Consider the following 20,666-nt stretch of genomic DNA (forward strand, 5'->3'; position numbering starts at 1 on the left):
ACCATGTTGTTCTTCTTTAGTTGCAAACATGACGCAGACTGATTGCCTGCCGGACAACACTCCTGGCTGACCGCCAGCTCATACCACATGGTTGCGCATGCTTACCAAGGGTGAGTCCAATCCTCAATAGGGTTTCTCCTCTTTCACCTCCTGCTCTACATCTACACACAGTTTTGTTACACTCACATACACATACACAGAATTATGATCACTGTTCCGTTTTCATTTGATCCACCCTAATATGTGTCATTAGTGATGATTAATCTATATATATATATATTAAAGTCAAAATATGTTTGTTTGTTAGGTAAAAGGTTCTATATCATTCAATGTAACATCAAATTTGGCATAAATATTGTTTGACATCCTAGAAAAACACTATTTTTCCCCTAAAGCCCACCTCCTCTTAACATAAGTTGGAGCAATTTTTTGTGTTTTGCAATTTCATTATTGTAAATACTCAAGTCAATAAATGTACATTTCAGTTACTAATACCATTTATTTTATCATCCTCTCACAACCCAATCTGACCAATCCTCCTCCACCTCAAAAGCCCAAGCAATACTGGGAACATAGCTAGTGGACTATATTTAAAAATTATAATCATGTAATAATCTTTAATAGAATTTTTACATTAAGTATTAATAATCTTAATAATAAATTATAATTTAAAATTTATGATTTTTATTTGATAAGCAGTACAATTATTTAAAGATGAATTTAATTTTTTTCCTTGAGTAACCGATAATGATGTGGTGTAATGAAATGAATGCCGACAAAAACCATATGAAGTACAAGGCTTGAACTCATAGAATGTAGAATTTTTGAAATTTCAGATTAATTAGAAGTTAAAACTTCTCTGTGCAGTACTTCATACATTATTTACATAGATAATAATTACTAATTTCATATGGCATAACTTCAAGTATTCATTAGGTACTACACTTGACCCAGAAGAAATAAATAAATTAAAACCTTTGCCTAGAAACTATATATAGAATATACACTCAGCCAATATTAAAAATTCATTAAAATGTTTAAAAATAAACTATTTTTTCTTTAACAAACTGATAATGCCAAATTGCTTGGAAGAAATTTCTATGTAATTCAATTTAGAGAACAAAACTTTGAATTAAAGCTAATAATTTTTCATGTTGAAATTTTTTGTACGAAATCCTAAATTTCCTAGTTTAATTATGATTAAACCATCAGTTAAAATATTTTACTGGCTTATAAAACAATCCTGAAAATTTTAACCACTTTGTTTTCAATAAATATCTTGAAAAGTAAGAAATAAAATATTAATTTAATCTTTCAATTTTTTAAAATCATTGTAAAATTCAATAATGTGATGCAATGAAATGAATTAAAATTTTGAAAACTGAGACTAGACTTTAAAATGTTTTATCATCAAGTTTAAATTTATTTATTATGTCACAGAATAATGACAACACAATTCAGACAAAACATTAATTTCTTCATAAGAATGTAGTATACAACTAACCACCATATAACAACTGATAACTCCAAAACTAATGAAATAACACTAAAATAAATAAAGAAACTAAGTTAAATAACTAGATACAGACAAAAAATATTTGAACTTTTTTGGGCACTTGGAAACAGTCTTAGACTGAGACAATTACAAAATTAAATTTTTGAATTCTCTTGTCAAAAAATGCTGTAGCCTCTGTTCATTGGCTGAGAACCATGGCAACAAGAGTCCATTTCAGTATGTACTCTATGTTATAAGAATACACTCAAACCTGTTTTTGTGCAGTCTTTTTTTGTGCAATTTTTTATTTGTGCGATTTGTTTTGTGTGATTTTTTGTGTGCGGTATATGAATTTCAATCAAATTGGTATACTGCACAAAAATAATTGCACAAAACACATTGCACGTATAAAAAATCGCACAAAAAAAGACCGCACAAAAACAGGTTTGAGTGTACTTAGTTTAAAATCAGTTCAAATGGTTTTCTGTAAAAAATAAAGAAGAAAAGAAATAGCATCACCAGGAATTGATGAATCGTCACAAAATTTTTGTTACAAATAGTCTATATTAGGAGTAAGGGATAAAGCCCAGGACAAACAAAGATAAGAGTGAAGATCCCTAGGATACATGTAAAGTTTAGGTATGTACAGTACATGGATACAGTTAATCCCTCAATTAAATAAATATTTTTGGTAAAATTTTAAAGATACTTTCTGTATAATTTTATGATGAATGTGATACATTTGGAAATTTGATTCAGAAAATTATAATAATAAGCATGGATGAAAATGGTCAAACATTAACAATATGTTTACTTTTCTTATGTATGACTCTGGTTACTTCATTACTTTCTCCAAATAAGATTTTTGTACATAATGTGACATATAACTATAGTATTGGAATCATGTCAAATTTGCCCCTCCAAGTTTTTTGCAAACCTCAACACTTTGAGACCGTCTGAATCCAAAATAGTAAAGAAAAAGGAAAATTCCATGGATATGTGTGCACGTGTGCGAGTGATAGTGTCTATTTAATTTAATATCTCAGGATGGGATAATAATTAAGAAACAAAATTTAGCACAGTAGCTTGTGTATAAGGAGCACTGAGCTGTTAAATATTGGTGGTTAAAGATCAAGAGGGTGGGGAGATAGATATGAAAATTACATGAAAATTAACACCCCGTTAATTTTAAAGTGCTTTTTATACATAATTAAATTAACAAGTTCTTTTTTTTCAAATCCAAAAGTCATTGTTTATAAAGTTTATTTTCCAAAAAACGGTTGTTTGTTTATTTATTTCATTTAGACTGTATACTTATTATAGCCACAGAATTCAGGTGAGTACATAAGAAATAAAGAACTTATATAAAAACTTTTCTGTGAAATTAAACTTCTCATACATAATTTTAATTACACATATATCTACATAAGTAAAAAAACAGCTTCTCAGTTTTTCAACACAAGCATTCTGAAAACCTATTTTATTATATAATGGACTTTTGGTTTTAATAGAGTCCAAATCAGTCCATTAAATCAAGATTTTATTGTTATTGGGATTGTGCTGAAACTTTCAAAAATAAATTTTGGAAAAATATTTTCTTATAAGAAAAATGCAGTTTTATTTAGTGTAATACATCAACAAGAATCTGCCAATATGTGAATAAAAACATGTGTGGAAAGAATAAATTACAGAATCTTGGTCAAGCATGAATTAACACAAAAAGGCCAATGAAAAAGTGTCATAAGATATTTGAAGCTAAATTAGCAATGTTCAACATTTATTAAAGATACTGTTTATCTTACCACAGATGGAGATGCAGTAATGATGAAAATTGGTCATTTATTGCCAATGAATTACCAATTTTGCTTCGTTCATGGAATACAATTGGCAGTTTTCAAAATTCTTCATGGAAAAATTATATTCCTAAAAGCTGAGGATAAAGACATGAATTCAACAGATGATATTTTGGATGAATAAACTGGCAGTAGTGATTATATAGATGCAATAAGTAATGCACTGTTATGCATCATTATTTCATCCTGACATTAATCAGTTAAGAGTAAAATTCAGAAAATAGTAAAAATGTTTCTTCTTCTGGTTCCGTATTCATTACTGAATGTAAGATTAGTATCATAACACTCTCAACTGTGCTTCCCGTGTGAGTTGTTGTTCTTATTTTTCCACTCACATATATTACCTAGCCAACTTTTCCTTCTCCTTCCTGGGCTTTTCTTTCCACTGATTTTTCCGTCTAAAATATCTCTCAAATTTCATATTTACCTCCCTGGATGATGTGGCCAAAATACCCCGTCTTTCTTCTTTTAACTGTATTTAATACTTCTTTTCTTTTCCTATTCTCTCCAAAACTTACTCATTTGTTATTTTATCTTTCCAAGCTAGTTTTAAAATTCTTCTGTATAACCACATTTCGAATACTTCAAATCTGTTCAACATATTTTTATCCAAGATACATGTTTCTACTCCATAAAACAAAACTGACACCACATAGAACCTTAACATTCTAAAAAATGTTTAAAAGATCTTTTGCAGAAATGAGGAAGTACAGTAGAGCATCGATTATCTGAATACCAATCAACCAAAACATCAGTTAATTGAAAGCATTCCAATCAGAAAATTCAAATTTCTGCTAGTGCTGTAGCGTTGCAGCACTCTCCCCCTTCGTGCCAAACTAAACATTAGGTTTTGGGTATGAATTTATATGTGTACAGCATATAAATTCATACCCATTTATCAAAAATAACAAATTAAAATAAATTAAGTAGAATGTTATAATTAACTTGAATTATGATGGATATGCAGTAATCTAGCATACATCAAATAAAAAACTAATACTAGAATATTTGGAAGGTATTCGGGTTTATCTAGATTAAATATTTTTTGGACCCAAATCATATCTTCATAGATTGGTTTTGAGTACAAGGGAGAGAAATCCTATTATTTACATATATCATACATCATTTATCATCATAATCAAGTCAAATGGTTATTTAAATTCATACCAGGATGACATTAAAAAAACCTTTGCAATTAAGAAATTTGAAAGATCTGAAGCTGTATGTTATAGATTTTATTACGGATGGCCAAATATTATCCCCCACAAATACTTGAATACTAGGAAGTATTCAATATCTCAACATTACATTAATAAAAAATGAATTCAAGTCAGTCATGTATCTAAGAATAAATTACTGGGGGGGGTAGAGGAGCAAACTAAAAAACTTTGACTGGTATCTTTCCTTTTTTCAGGAAGCACTAGGACTATTAGCTACAATTTAAGCATAAAAATAAGTAAGAGTAGCTGAACGAAGTTCACATGATGAAAGTGAAGCGCACATTATATATACATATACACACACACACACACACACACACTGCATATGTGTTCTATAGAGCTAGTGGAAGGAATGGCAAAACTAGATTGAGGCACCCTAGCGGCGACACTGGGTAACAGAATCGGGGCTACAAAGTCAGCACCAGTGTTGTTCCATCTAGTACTTTTGTACTAATCTAGTACCTTTTTACTTGTTCCAAATTAAACCAAAACAAACTAATTTTGGTTTGGTTTGGTTGGAAATTAAATGTTTCAAATTGATATAATTTTTGCATTTTAACAGATGAATATGCTTATGATTGTGTCCCTGGTCTACGATAAAACATATATTATAAATCAGAGCAGTTCAGTTTTATAAAAAAAAAGTTTTAACTCATATTTGTATCTGCATTATATAATGTTGGTTCTTTTAGATGGAAAATTGTAACAGTACTAGCAAGTAGGCCTGGCGTTGCTCGAACAAAAGTAACGATAGCAAAGATTAAGATTATTACATTATAGTCAAAAAAGAAAAAGAGTAATTTCATCAACGAACTAAGTATTTCTAAAGAAAGGTCGAATTTGAAAATCGAATGTTCTAAAGAAGAAAGGTCGAGAAAAACCGAACTAATCTGTTTAAATTTGAAAATCGAATATGTTCCGACATATTACTCTTTTTCTTTTTTCTTTTTTTTTCAAGCACCCGTAAATCTTGCACGTCACTTTCTCTTGTTCTCCATTGTTACTTAACACTTTGGAACTTATATCTGGTACCCTAACCGTGCACCAAATTTCAACTTTCAACTCCTAACCGTTTTAGCAAATATTAAGATTATTACATTATAGTCAACCTTACCCGTTTTCACAAAATGCAAGAATTGGGTCCTCCCTGTTTCCAGACTAATTACAGAATTTTTAGATAGGTCTAAAAATATGTTCGATTTTGAAAAACTGCATCTGCGTCTTGCACTTCGCTTTCTCTTAACACTTCCATTGTTACGTAACACTTCCATCAACGATGAAAGTGTTAAGACAATCTTGTCCCTCTCCCCCATGGGGAGGAATTTTGAAAAATCCCTTCTTAGTGTGCGTTTTCATGACGTACCCTAACTGTGCACCAAATTTCAACTTTCAACTCCTAACTGTTTGGGCTCTGTGCCGATTATTATTATTATTATTATTATGTTGGGTTAAGTGAGATATACTCGGTTAACATCGGTGGCTGTGTACTATGCCGGACCAAAGTCAAGGCATAGTAACCAAAACAGAAATTAAAGAAGTGTATCAGTGTGTGTGTCTGTATTCAGGAATTTTCTCACAATATGACATGTATTCAATATAGTGGCCTTCTGTAGAGTGATGTATGTGTTTCTATTCAATTCTAATGTGCCCAGGCTTTTGTGTAGTGTGTGTGGTATGACACCTGTAGAGGAGAGAACAACAGGTACAATAAGCACCCTATCCATCCTCCACAGATGCCTTATTTCCTGGGCGAGTTCTGTGTACTTGCTAATTTTTTCAGTGCATGCGTTTTGTATATTGTGAGTGTTTGGAATGGATATGTCTATAATGTATGTGATTTTATTGTGTTTGTCAATGAGTGTGATGTCTGGTCTGTTGTGGTAAATTGTTTTATCTGTGATTATGGCTCTGTCATAGTACATTTTGTGCGTGTTGTTTTCCAATACTGTCTGTGGAATGTATTTGTAGTATGGTTCGTGGATGTCTGCTAATTTGTGTTTCTTTGCAAGCTCTTGGTGTATTATATTTGCTACTTGGTTATGTCTGTGTAAATAATCTGTCTGTGCCAAGAGCTTGCAACCAGAGGTGATGTGTTGTATAGTTTCTGGCATGATGTGACATTTTCTGCATGTGTCATTTGTGAGTGTTGCATCTTTGAGTATGTGTTTTCTGTAGTTTTTAGTATTTATGACCTGATCCTGTATGGCAATCATAAATCCTTCCGTCTCCCCAAAGAGGCATCCCCGAGCTAACCAGCTGTTTGACGCAGTTTTGTCAACAAAATCCTGGGCCAGATCGTAAGGATGCCTGCCATGGAGTGCCTTTTGAGCCCACGATTGCTTAATGGTGTCTATGCTTTTTATATGTTGTGTTGTGTCCATATGATGTGAGTGTAAGTTTAATGGTGTGTTATTCGAGTCTGCTAGAGTTACTGCTTTATGTAATTGTGATGTTTCTTGTTTTTTGTAGAAAAACTCTCGCAGTGACTGTATTTGTTTGTAGTGAAGGTTAACTATGTCAATCAGGCCACGTCCGCCATCTTTACGTGGAAGGGTTAATCTTTCTGTGGCAGATTTAGGATGATGTTGTTTATGCTTAGTAAGTGTAGTTCTTGTTTTCCTTTGGAGTTGCTCAAGATCAGTGTGAGTCCAATGTATAACTCCAAAAGAATATGTGAGTACTGGGATGGCATATGTGTTTATTGCTTTAACTGTGTGTTTTGCATTTAATTGTGTTCTGAGAATAGCATTTAACCTACTTTGGTATTCTTTAATTAATCTTTGCTTTATTTGTGTATGTTCTGTTAGTTTGGCCTGTTGGAATCCTAAATACTTGTAGAACTCGCCCTCTTCCATGGATTCAATAATGTCTCCATTTCCAAGTGCAAAATCTTCTTTCTTCAGGATTCCTTTTTCTATGTGAAGTGTTTTGCATTTATCTAGGCCAAATTCCATTTGTATGTCCTTGGTGTATGAATGTGTGATTTGTAGGAGTTGATGAAGTTGTTTTTGTGTGGATGCATAAAGTTTTATGTCATCCATGTACATGAGATGTGACAGTGTAAACTGTGTTGTTTTTTCGTGTCTGATATTGTAACCATATTGCGTGTTGTTTAACATGTTGGATAATGGGTTCAGGGCTAAGCAGAACCAGAGAGGACTCAAGGAATCTCCTTGAAAAATTCCTCGCCTAATAAAAATTTGGTTTGTTTGTATGGAAGTGTTACTAACCCTGAGATGTAGTGTTGTTCTCCAGTGCTGCATAGTGTTTTGAAAGAATGCAATGAGTGATGGATGTATTTTGTACATGTGTAGGATATGTAGCAGCCAACTGTGTGGAACACTGTCGAATGCTTTTCTGTAGTCTATATATGCCATGTGTATGTTTCTGTGTTGTTTGTGTGCTTGCCGTAGAATGACTGAATCTATGAGTAACTGTTCTTTGCATCCCCTGTGGTTTCTACGACAACCTTTTTGTTGTTCTGTTAGAATGTCGTGTTCTTCAACATGTTTGTATATTTTGTTTGCAATACAGGATGTCAATAATTTGTAGAGTGTTGGAAGACATGTAATTGGTCTGTATTGTGTGGGGTCTGTGGTATTGTTGTTTTTAGGTTTCATGTAGGTGATGCCCTGAGTAAGAAAATTTGGCATGTCTTGTGGATTGATGATGATGTGTGTTAGATGTTTAGCTAGTTCCTGGTGCAGTGATGTAAACTTTTTGTACCAGAAATTGTGAATGTTGTCTACACGAGGTGTCTTCCAGTTGTGTGTTCTGTTAACAGTGTATTGGAAATCGTGTATGTTTATTTCAACACAGGGCATAGTTGGTATGTTGTGCAAGTTTCTGTTCTCCTCCTTGATCCAGCCTGCATCAGCATTGTGCGTGACAGCACTGGACCAAAGAGAAGACCAATATGTTGTGAGTTCTTCTTCTGTTGGTGTGCCACTGTGCTGTGTATCAGTGTTTGCTTTGTTATTAATTTGTCTGTAAAAGAGTTTTTCATTGTTTGTAAATAATTTATTTTGTTGTTTTCGTAGTGTACATGTTTTGTATCGTTTGAGTCTACGTGCTTTGGCAGCAAGTTTTTGTTTTAGTGTATCAATGTATTCTGTAATGCGTGTGTTGTGATGTTCATGTTTTGTGTGTGTTTTTATTTTCTTGAAAATGTTTTTGAGCTGTTTCCTTAATTTGGGTGTTATGTTGTTTTTAGTGTATTGTGTTAGCCTGCCTAATTGCTGTCTAATGTCATTTATTTGTGTTTCTATTCTTCTCTGCCAGGCAGGCTTGTGATAGAATTGTGTTTTCTGTGTATTTGTCTGTGATTGTACTTTCAGCCCATGGTGTGTCACTACTGTGACTGCTCCAGCATAAACTAATGTATGAATGTCTGCGAGTGTAGAAATTGAATGAATGTAGTGTGGTAGTAAGTGAGTGTTTACGTAATCTAGTGTTTTTCCTACTTCCTTTGACGTGTTGATTTTTGGTATTCGTGGTCGTTGTGTGGGATCTGTGCCTGTATATTTAGTGAGTGTTTCCTGAAATATATGTGAGAGTGTATTAACTAAATCCATGTCTATGTTATCAGTGATGGATGAGGAAATGTCTGTAGTATCATTAGTGGTAATTGTTGTATGTGTGTTATTATCAATGCTTGTTGCTGGATTATCCTGACAGGTTACATGATCTTCATTAATGTTAGATGTTTCTGTCTGTAGATGTATTTGATCAGCAACCTGTTGTTTGATAAGTTCAAGTGTTGTTTGTGGAATAAGGTTGTTGTGTATAATTGTTCTTTTTTGATCAACAACCCTTTGTTCGGTGACAGTGAGGTGAGGATACTGTTGTGTGAATCTATGGTGTAGTTGTTGTCTGTATGCTGTCATGTTTGTTTCGAGTTTTGTGATGGTGTAGTAACTACGGATGATAAACTTGTTCATTTCTACTGTCCATTTCATCCGTTGGCGTGGTTTTCCAGTCTTTGTTTATATTCTTTATTTTCTCTATTTTAACATCTGCCATCTAAATTCTCAATAAAAATATTTAAATCTTAAAATTATAAACAATAATAAATTTATCAATAAAATAACTAAATACAGTTTTCCAAAAAGAATGCTATCATTTCAAATTATTTTAACAATTTTAATCTAAGAACATTGTAATATACATTAAAACTGTCTAAGTTTTACATTTGCCCATTACAATTTACCAATGTGCGCACCTCATGTTACATCCAACCAATACTCAAATTCTTCCTATATTCACTACAGCATATCCATTGCCATTCTTCCCACAGCAGCCACAATTCTACAGCTCCCGTAGCTCCACAACTGCAGGAGCTATAGAATAATGTAGCTTCTGTAACTCTTGCAGATTACTCACATTGCACAATGATGAGTGATTCCAATTTTGCAAACTGCAGAACACAAAACACACTCTCTATTGAAGAATTTTCATTTTTGTTTATGACACTTCCTAGAGGCAACAGACAACAACATATTTGAATGCAGATGGAACTCATACAACAATTGATAGTGTCCATTGCATACTTCTCCAGTAATAATTAACATAATTACAGTAATTTAAAATAGTATTCTTTTTGGAAGAATGTACTGTACCCTATATTTTAATGTCAAGTAAATAGGAACCATCTTAAATAATAACAGTTAATTTACTACTCTTTAATAATCTTAATAATAATAACTTATATAAATATGTTCACATATATATTTGACATTTAAATTCAATACAATATCCATTCACATTTATTTATGTACTCATGTTTATCATATTGTAATCAATCTTTTACCTGTTTTGATATTTTAAGTTTATAGTGTAAAGCAAAAGAAAATTAAGAGAAAATTTAAAAACTAAATCTATAACAAATTATATATATTTATGTAACATCAAAAATTAGCTAAGCTATTAAATCTTGAATATTAAATATCTCAAATATTGAATAGTTTAGATTGATATATAGTAATTTAGATTATTCATTATTTCAACAAATAGACAGATGTGAAAAAGATATAAAAATAGACAGTCTGCAACTTTACAATAACTTGTTCTTTTATACAGAATACTTTGAGATACCTAACTTGCTTTTTGTGTACCAAATTCAAACTTTTTGTGCATTTTCAGTGGAATGTAGTTTATTTATTGCACATTTTGTAATTATTCAGTATTCAACAATCTTTTTGTTTTGTAATAAATTCTCAAAAAACTGGAATTACATCATTATTAAGTAAGAAATGGAATTGGTAATGTGTAATTATTTAAATAGATTCTTTTATTAATAGCAGTCATTCATCTGTACAATATTAAACTCTGCCAATAAACTTGAAATGTGGCATCCATTAATTACAAGTACAGATTTTGTGTCACTTTTGATATTCATTGTATACAATGATGTACTTTTGGCAACCCCCTGTTTAATCACATGTACAATAGTTTGTAGATCCTTGTGACATTGAAGAATTGACTTTAAAAGTACTGCAAATATTTTCTAACTGCTAGTTTATTCACATGAATAGTATGAGGGCCATTCTAAAAGAAAAGAATGTTTTGATCTGACGAGCTGCACAGTTCTCCCCCCACCCTCCACCACCACATCATAGACCTTCTCATTTTTTCGCGCCAGTCTGACACTAACAGCAAGCCACAAGGATCTTTTACTGTTTATAATGTGACAAAAATTAAAGATCCCGCCAAGTGTGAGGTTTGTAGTGTAATACAGTTTCTGAATGCAAAAAAAGTCCACCCTATCAAAATTTACAGACAGATAGTTGAGGTTTATCTGTCCATAAATTTCCACCAACTACGCCGTGCCGTTCAAAACAAATAGCAGGGATTGTTGTCCAGAGACATTGTGCTTCTTTGGGATAATATACATCCACATGCTGCTGCTGCATTGATGAAAAACTTGCTTTAGCAGTTTAAGTGGGAAGTTTTTGAACATTATCCTCCTTATAGCCTGGACTTGGGTCTGAGTGATTACCACCTTTTCCCAAAATTGAAGGATTTTTTGGCCGGGAATCACTATGGAAGTGACAACAAACTGAAAGAGGCTGTTAATGACTGGTTCAAGAACTTGGCAATAACTGAGTGTGCAGAAAGCATAGAAAAGCTGGTGATACACTAAGGCAAACATTTAAATTTGTATGGTGACTACGTAAAAAATAGCTAAGTTATCATATGTGTTGTAAAGTAAGTTTTGTTTCATTATCTTAAATAAAAATATCTAGAGAAACAAACGTTCTTTACTTTTAGAATGATCTTCATAAGTAGGCTTATAAGGGCAAATTTGAACAGACTAATATCACTAAAACAGTCCACATGGACAATGCTTTAACCCCTTCTCCCTTTAACTGTATATGTAATTAATGGATGAGTGCAATCATTGGTAAAAATTAATTTTTACTGTTTGTTTTCATTTATATTTTTATTGTTTTATGTGATGTTTTATATATATTGTAACACATTCATTGTAAAGACTAATAATTTCCTCTCTTAAGAGATTTTTATAATTTTTCTTTTTAACTCTACAGATGAAACCTCTTTTACAACATGGTACTCTATTGTTTGATTTTCAAACATTGAACTTTAATATACATTTTCAGGAACACATGTTTGAAAGCTGGAGACTGTCTGTATCCAGTAAACATAAACAACTGAAAAGGATTTTGTGCACTAAAACAATTCTATAAAAAAAAAGGAAAAATTTATGTATTAAGCAAAGCATAAGATGTAAGAATACAATAATAAAGGATTAAAACAAAAACACTTATAACAATAAAAGATCTAAATATTAAATGAATATTAATGAATGCAATATGTTTAGATAATCTGTACATAATTAATATCATCAATAATTATTATAAAATAAAGGAAAATAAAAACAATATTTGAATGATTGTTGATAAAAAGCCAGGATAATAAATATACTTTAAAAAAAATCACAAAAAGGCAGAAAAAACATTTACAATATCAAAAATTTGTATTTCAAAGCTAAGCCCAAGGAAGTCTTATAAAATAAGCATAGGAATATTTCACATAGAGTCGTTTTGGGGGCTATATCTTGCGGAGGATTGCTCGTAGAGGTATAGTTTCTTTGAATTTTTTGTTCCTACAAGTATGTTCTACAGCTCTGTTAAAGTCCCAACCGCATCATTCAGACCTGTAATTGTACCTCTAAAATAGCAAAATTGAGGCTGAAGTTTTCATCTTTAAATAAAATGTGAATGTTGAACGTCGAGCACTGCTTCAAGATAGCGGCACTCGATGTTCACATTTTAGAGATGAAAACTTTGGCCACAACCTCACTAACGAATTCACATTTCATTCTTGTTTACTCCTCAGGAACACAATCTCACGACAAAGACAAATCTGGTAATCATTTATAAGCCGTACACTAACGTTTTCTCTCTCAATTTTATTCACAATCGAGACATACACGGTAGACATGTCCAAAACACACAAATTTAAAAAATATATTCGAATCATCAAACAATGATTTTTCATTTTTATTGAAGTACTTTAAATAAAAACAATGTATAAATCATCAAACAAGATAATATAATAAATAACACAGATATTTATTGTGTTTTATTACATTAAACAATCCAATATCATTCATGCAAAACACTGCCAAATAAACAGATACCGAAACAAAGCAAAGTGTATATATATTGTGTTCAGTGAAATCTTATTAAATTTAATATTTAAATATGATTGATTGTATGAAATTTCCTATTTAAGTATTTAATTCAAATGTTTTGTAAGGTAAACTTTTACAAGTAAATTCAATCATTTACCCTTAACCTATTTATGTACATTATAAACTAACAATGCTGATTAGAACCATTATAAACCGATTAAATTTGATATTTAATAGTAAATAAAGCGAACGAAAGCGAAAATTATGATCGATAATGGAATTTTTTGAAAGAAATTTCTCTTTTGTGAATCATATTTTTTCACAATTAAACGAACTTACTCTTCCGCCGTCTGTTTTGATGAATCTGATAAATTATCGATCATCTCCACATCGCTGTTTTCATTTTCATTAACTTCGGCCATTCTTTTAACAACAAAAAACGCTTCCGATCCAATTTCTTTCATCAAACAGACGATTCCGTTCCATTAAACGACATGGCGAACGATTAAAGGACCGCAACCATTTTCTGTAGAAAAAATGGTTGGGTAATTTTTTCCTCCACTCTTTATTTACGCGACGACGAGTGAAAAACCGAGCCGAAAAATATTTTATTATTTTTATGGATGTTTTCGACATTAATAGATTATTATTTTATTATTATTATTATTTTTATAGCCCGAAATAGTTTCGGTAATAATTTTGTAGATATTAATTATGGCTGGTGATAAGTTGCCAGCACGTACTTTTTTATTAATTTATTAAGTAATGATTAATGAGAAATTTTATGGTAATATTATTTTAATAAATTTCAATAAAAATAAATCACATTTTTATATATATATATATATATATATATATATAGTATATTCATAATTGTTCTATTATTATTATTTTAATAATAGCTTCCTTTTCTTCCACTAATACTACTTTATGATATTTTATTGTTGATATTCACTTTTTTTTACTTCTAAGTAAATGATATGTTAACATAATACATGATGCCAACTTAGGGGTTTCCCCTAAATTTAGGGGAAATGAAGGCAGGATGAAGTTTGTCGGCCCACAAGTGGAACGCGTTTTTTTATGCAGCGAAAGTGTAGCGAAATGACGTCATGAGCAGCGTTGGCCATTTAAAAACGAGTTTCAGAGGATTAGCTGTAAAGCGCTTCTCGAACGTTGCATAAAAAAACGCGCCCGTGGCCGGATATGTCGGGCCCCGTCCTTCAATTGGTCACTCTATTGTGGGCCTGCTGAATTCATAATGGGCTTGCTAAGAAGAGGTCCTCTTAATGCTCACAGGGCGGAAAAAATAAATAAAAAACCCTTTTTTTGATTCGACCAGGCCCACGGTCGGGTGATGGCAGAGAGAATCCGAGATATCCGAAACGGACCACCCCCGAAAAATTTGGGGGTTTTTCGACCCGTCCGGATTCATTTCCGCTAATTCCACCAAAGCTTTAAGCAGTCATTTTAATCAATCGGTCATCGGCCTGCTTCCCACGACGAGTATGAAATAAAGGTCCTCTTAGCGCCCACAGGATGAAAAAAAATCAAACGATGAAAAAATATTTTTAATTTATGTAATAAATATAAATAACCAGATAGATAACAAGAGATGCCGGCTACACCCTACCAAATTGATTAGTAATTATTCAACTTTACAGCTGGATAAAGTTTGTTTCGTATTTTTAATTTATATTGTATTTATTAAATTAATACTTAGTAATTAAACACTTTGGTTAAGAATAATTATTTATAAAATATTCCATCGACTAAATTTTATTATTTTATTTTTAAAAAATCGAATTGTATTCCGCCAACGAAATTGTTTTGGATTCGAATGTTTTCGAACGAGTAGTGAGAAAAAATGAATTCGTCAAGCTTTTTTCTTGTAGTTTTGTTTGTTTTTCACGATTTGGCTATGTTCATTTCCACTAGAAAGACTTCCTACCCTTATAAAATTGACAATAAAATCGTTTTCAATTTCGACGTTTATCACGGGGAGCTTAAAACAGGAAGAAAAGTTTATGGAATTACTTTCGTCGCCTATGGAAAAGACTTCGAATTTCGTATGTTAGAACGAGAATCCGTTTTGTATTCGGCTACAAAAGTTGTCATTCATAAAGGTAGCGCATTACAGAAGATGTATCTACGAAACATAGGCGCATCCCCCGTCATGATAGGAAAATTACTGCATCGGAACATTTGGAACGTCATCGGTTATATTTACAAACAAGAATTATTTCTAATATTTCAGGAAGGTCCATATATATATATGGTAGAACCACCTCGCTTGTACGTGAAAGATTTTCAAATTCAAACCGGTGTCATTTATAGAATGAGAGATGTGACAATAAAACCGACTTATGACGATGGCGAAGCTGTCTGCGAAGTGATGACGGATGATAGTCGATTTCTTAGATTCGACTATCGCAGGAAATCTGATCGTATGCAGTTTAATAAACAAATTCCAGTAGCCGAAACATTCAAATCGTAAGTAATTATTTTGTACATCTAGAAAATAGAGTACAGTATTCATTTAATGTTCAGTATATTAAATTTTAAAGGTTTTCTCTTAAAATAACTTGTACTTTTTTCTTTCAGTCATAAAACCATGTGCTCTCTGGAAATATTAGTCGATTACACTTATTTCCAACACATGAGCTCGGATCATAAACGCGTGGTTACTGAAGTTCTATATTATATCGGAGTTGCAGATGAAATATTTCGACACGTCGATATAAATGAAGATCGAGTACCCGATGGAGTCGGATTTAATGTTGAAAAAATAACGATTTTCGAAAACAAAGATGATCTGGGAAATCCTTTATCAATAGAAACAAACGATCACAACGTATTTCTAGATTCTTTATCTCGATATCGCCATCCTTACTGCATGTTGATATGCTTTTGCCACAGAGATTTTTGGAAACGAGACGCTTGCGTGACTGGAGACGTGAAGAAAATTGGTGGAATATGTCACAATGTGAATGCAGCTACGAAAAAAATGAGTAACGTAGCTTTTGTGACCAGTCTAGAAAGAAACACGACGGTACCAAGATTTAGAGTCGCATTAAATCTAGCTCATCAATTGGGACACGCATTCAGTTGCAAAGATGATGCATTCAAAGACAAAGAATGTAGTCCTAATTACTGGAATCCACAAATGGGAAACTACATCATGTATCCAAAAATTCCCTACGGAAAGAAACCAAACAATTGGAAATTTTCACCGTGCTGCTTAAGATCTATGAATAGACGCCTTAAAGACAAAAGTAAGTATTTCAAATATATCTTTAAAAACAATATTTAAATATATATTCTGTTTACTGCGACGTGTTAAAAGAACTCTTTATAATATATCTACGTTTAATTATACATAGATATCTGTTTGAAAGAAGCCAGTCTTTCATCCTGCGGCAACGGAATTGTGGAAGAAGGAGAAGCCTGCGACTGCGATCCATCAGTGGACGATTGCAAAGAAATTGAGAAGTGTTGTACTCTTATAAGCTCATCGAGAAAATGTTTTCTTCAATACCATAAAATGTGTTCGCCGGGGAAAGGAATGTGTTGCGACCAATCCTGTTCTTTTGTACAAAGTATGGCAAACAAGAGTTGCTACAGCAACGAAATTTGTTTTAATGGTACTTCGGTATGCGATGGATTATCACCTTTTTGTCCTGGAAAAGTCGAACCCGATGGAACATCCTGTTTTAATAACGCTGGAACTTGTGTTAAAGGCGAATGTAAAAGCAGTATCTGCGAGAATCATGGCTTGAAACTTTGTGAATGCACTACGCGTCACAAAGAATGTCATATATGTTGCAAAAACGGATCGGATGTTTGCAGTGCAGCAAAAGATCATAAACTTTATCGTGTAGATGGCAGTTTGTTTGTAAAACCGGCCGGAACAGACTGCGATAACCATTACGGGACTTGTTTAAGGTAAATATTTTTTGTTAATTTAAATATATATATATATATTAAAATTAACAAAATAATATATATATAATAAATGAATTTTTATATTGCAGTAACGGAACCTGTGTGAAGAAAAAATTCTTAACGAAGACATATGGATGGAAAGAGATAGTAATTCCTCCTTTTGCTGTACTTATAATACTCGCATGTGGTTATCTTTACTTCGTAAATAAGAATAAAGATAATGTAACGCCAATATTCAGACAAAGACGAAAAGTAAAAAGAAGACCCGAAGAAAAAGAGACTAGACCAAGAAAAAAACGTGTTAAGAGAAAGAAAGTCATAGTAAAGAAAGAAGCATCAAAGGAAGTGAAACATTCTAGCGATCTGGAAAGTAAAAAATACGAACACAATTCTGTTTTATAACGAAAATTATTTAAAATTTATTTAAAGTTTTTACAAAATATACACATAAAGCAGTTACAAATATCCTTTTTCCGAATCTATATATTTAATCGAGACGAGTTGATAATAATAATAATAATAATAATAATAATAATAATAATAATAATAACAATAATACAATAATACAAAAAACAAGAAACATCACAATTACATAAAGCAGTAACTCTAGCAGACTCGAATAACACAATGCAGGCTGGAGCATAAGCTCTTGGTAGGGACACCCATGCCAGTAAGGTCTATGGGGAGAAATGAAGCTAAGAGTGACCACACCCACATTCTGTGGAGATATTCATCATGGTAATAACTAGATCAAAGTGTGATACCGGCTCGGACGTCGCCCGGGTTAACAAGGTCCGCGTTCGTGGGTTAGGCAGAGGCTCACGTTCGAAAAATAGGTCACAGTCTCCCTTGGTTACCGGTGGCGAAAGCAGCACCGGCCCAAGCATGGCTACTGCAATGCCCTCAACAGATGTGAGGAACCAACCCAGCCTTGGTGTTTCTGTGGCAATGCATCCACAGACCACAAAGGCTGGAAAACCACGCCAACGGATGAAATGGACAGTAGAAATGAACGAGTTTATCATCCGTACTTATTACACCATCACAAAACTCGAAACAAACATGACAGCATACAGACAACAACTACACCATAGATTCACACAACAGTATCCTCATCTCACTGTCACCGAACAAAGGGTTGTTGATCAAAAAAGAACAATTATACACAACAACCTTATTCCACAAACAACACTTGAACTTATCAAACAACAGGTTGCTGATCAAATACATCAACAGACAGAAACATATAACATTAATGAAGATCATGTAACCTGTCAGGATAATCCAGCAACAAGCATTGATAATAACACACATACAACAATTACCACTAATGATACTACAGACATTTCCTCATCCATCACTGATAACATAGACTTGGATTTAGTTAATACGCTCTCACTTATATTTCAGGAAACACTCACTAAATATACAGGTACAGATCCCACACAACGACCACGAATACCAAAAATCAACACGTCAAAGGAAGTAGGAAAAACACTAAATTATGTAAACACTCACTTACTACCACACTACATTCATTCAATTTCTACACTCGCAGACATTCATACATTAGTTTATGCTGGGGCAGTCACAGTAGTGACACACCATGGACTGAAAGTACAATCACAGACAAATACACAGAAAACACAATTCTATCACAAGCCTGCCTGGCAGAGAAGAATAGAAACACAAATAAATGACATTAGACAGCAATTAGGCAGGCTAACACAATACACTAAAAACAACATAACACCCAAATTAAGGAAACAGCTCAAAAACATTTTCAAGAAAATAAAAACACACACAAAACATGAACATCACAACACACGCATTACAGAATACATTGATACACTAAAACAAAAACTTGCTGCCAAAGCACGTAGACTCAAACGATACAAAACATGTACACTACGAAAAACAACAAAATAAATTATTTACAAACAATGAAAAACTCTTTTACAGACAAATTAATAACAAAGCAAACACTGATACACAGCACAGTGGCACACCAACAGAAGAAGAACTCACAACATATTGGTCTTCTCTTTGGTCCAGTGCTGTCACGCACAATGCTGATGCAGGCTGGATCGAGGAGGAGAACAGAAACTTGCACAACATACCAACTATGCCCTGTGTTGAAATAAACATACATGATTTCCAATACACTGTTAACAGAACACACAACTGGAAGACACCTGGTGTAGACAACATTCACAATTTCTGGTACAAAAAGTTTACATCACTGCACCAGGAACTAGCTAAACATCTAACACACATCATCATCAATCCACAAGACATGCCAAATTTTCTTACTCAGGGCATCACCTACATGAAACCTAAAAACAACAATACCACAGACCCCACACAATACAGACCAATTACATGTCTTCCAACACTCTACAAATTATTGACATCCTGTATTGCAAACAAAATATACAAACATGTTGAAGAACACGACATTCTAACAGAACAACAAAAAGGTTGCCGTAGAAACCACAGGGGATGCAAAGAACAGTTACTCATAGATTCAGTCATTCTACGGCAAGCACACAGACAACACAGAAACATACACATGGCATATATAGACTACAGAAAAGCATTCGACAGTGTTCCACACAGTTGGCTGCTACATATCCTACACATGTACAAAATACATCCATCACTCATTGCATTCTTTCAAAACACTATGCAGCACTGGAGAACAACACTACATCTCAGGGCCCATAACACTTCCATACAAACAAACCAAATTTTTATTAGGCGAGGAATTTTTCAAGGAGATTCCTTGAGTCCTCTCTGGTTCTGCCTAGCCCTGAATCCATTATCCAACATGTTAAACAACACGCAATATGGTTACAATATCAGACACGAAAAAACAACACAGTATACACTGTCACATCTCATGTACATGGATGACATAAAACTTTATGCATCCACACAAAAACAACTTCATCAACTCCTACAAATCACACATTCATACACCAAGGACATACAAATGGAATTTGGCCTAGATAAATGCAAAACACTTCACATAGAAAAAGGAATCCTGAAGAAAGAAGATTTTGCACTTGGAAATGGAGACATTATTGAATCCATGGAAGAGGGTGAGCTCTACAAGTATTTAGGATTCCAACAGGCCAAACTAACAGAACATACACAAATAAAGCAAAGATTGATTAAAGAATACCAAAGTAGGTTAAATGCTATTCTCAGAACACAGTTAAATGCAAAACACACAGTTAAAGCAATAAACACATATGTCATCCCAGTACTCACATATTCTTTTGGAGTTATACATTGGACTCACACAGATCTCGAGCAACTCCAAAGGAAAACAAGAACTACACTTACTAAGCATAAACAACATCATCCTAAATCTGCCACAGAAAGATTAACCCTTCCACGTAAAGATGGCGGACGTGGCCTGATTGACATAGTTAACCTTCACTACAAACAAATACAGTCACTGCGAGAGTTTTTCTACAAAAAACAAGAAA

At 33.0% G+C, this 20,666-nt stretch overlaps 2 protein-coding genes across 2 annotated transcripts in view; one reads left to right on the forward strand and one right to left on the reverse strand.

The window, feature by feature from the left end:
* The window catches only part of Tpr2 (Tetratricopeptide repeat protein 2), a 38,446-nt gene extending 24,681 nt beyond the window's left edge, over positions 1 to 13,765 (reverse strand). The window contains exon 1 of the mRNA XM_067269570.1: positions 13,564 to 13,765. Coding sequence (XP_067125671.1) covers positions 13,564 to 13,688 — 125 coding nt within the window. The 5' untranslated portion in view covers positions 13,689 to 13,765. The remainder of the gene's footprint in view (positions 1 to 13,563) is intronic.
* A 1,264-nt stretch (positions 13,766 to 15,029) lies between these two features.
* Positions 15,030 to 17,642, forward strand: LOC136974359 (disintegrin and metalloproteinase domain-containing protein 10-like). The gene is made up of 4 exons (XM_067269215.1): positions 15,030 to 15,717; positions 15,829 to 16,499; positions 16,608 to 17,169; positions 17,259 to 17,642. Exons 1-4 carry the CDS (start codon positions 15,092 to 15,094, stop codon positions 17,569 to 17,571), a joined length of 2,172 nt encoding a protein of 723 aa, XP_067125316.1. The 5' UTR covers positions 15,030 to 15,091; the 3' UTR covers positions 17,572 to 17,642.
* The last annotated feature ends 3,024 nt before the right edge of the window (positions 17,643 to 20,666 follow it).

Source organism: Centruroides vittatus, unplaced genomic scaffold (assembly GCF_030686945.1).
Source record: "Centruroides vittatus isolate TY-2023 unplaced genomic scaffold, ASM3068694v2 contig_1079, whole genome shotgun sequence".
Classification (NCBI taxonomy): domain Eukaryota; kingdom Metazoa; phylum Arthropoda; class Arachnida; order Scorpiones; family Buthidae; genus Centruroides; species Centruroides vittatus.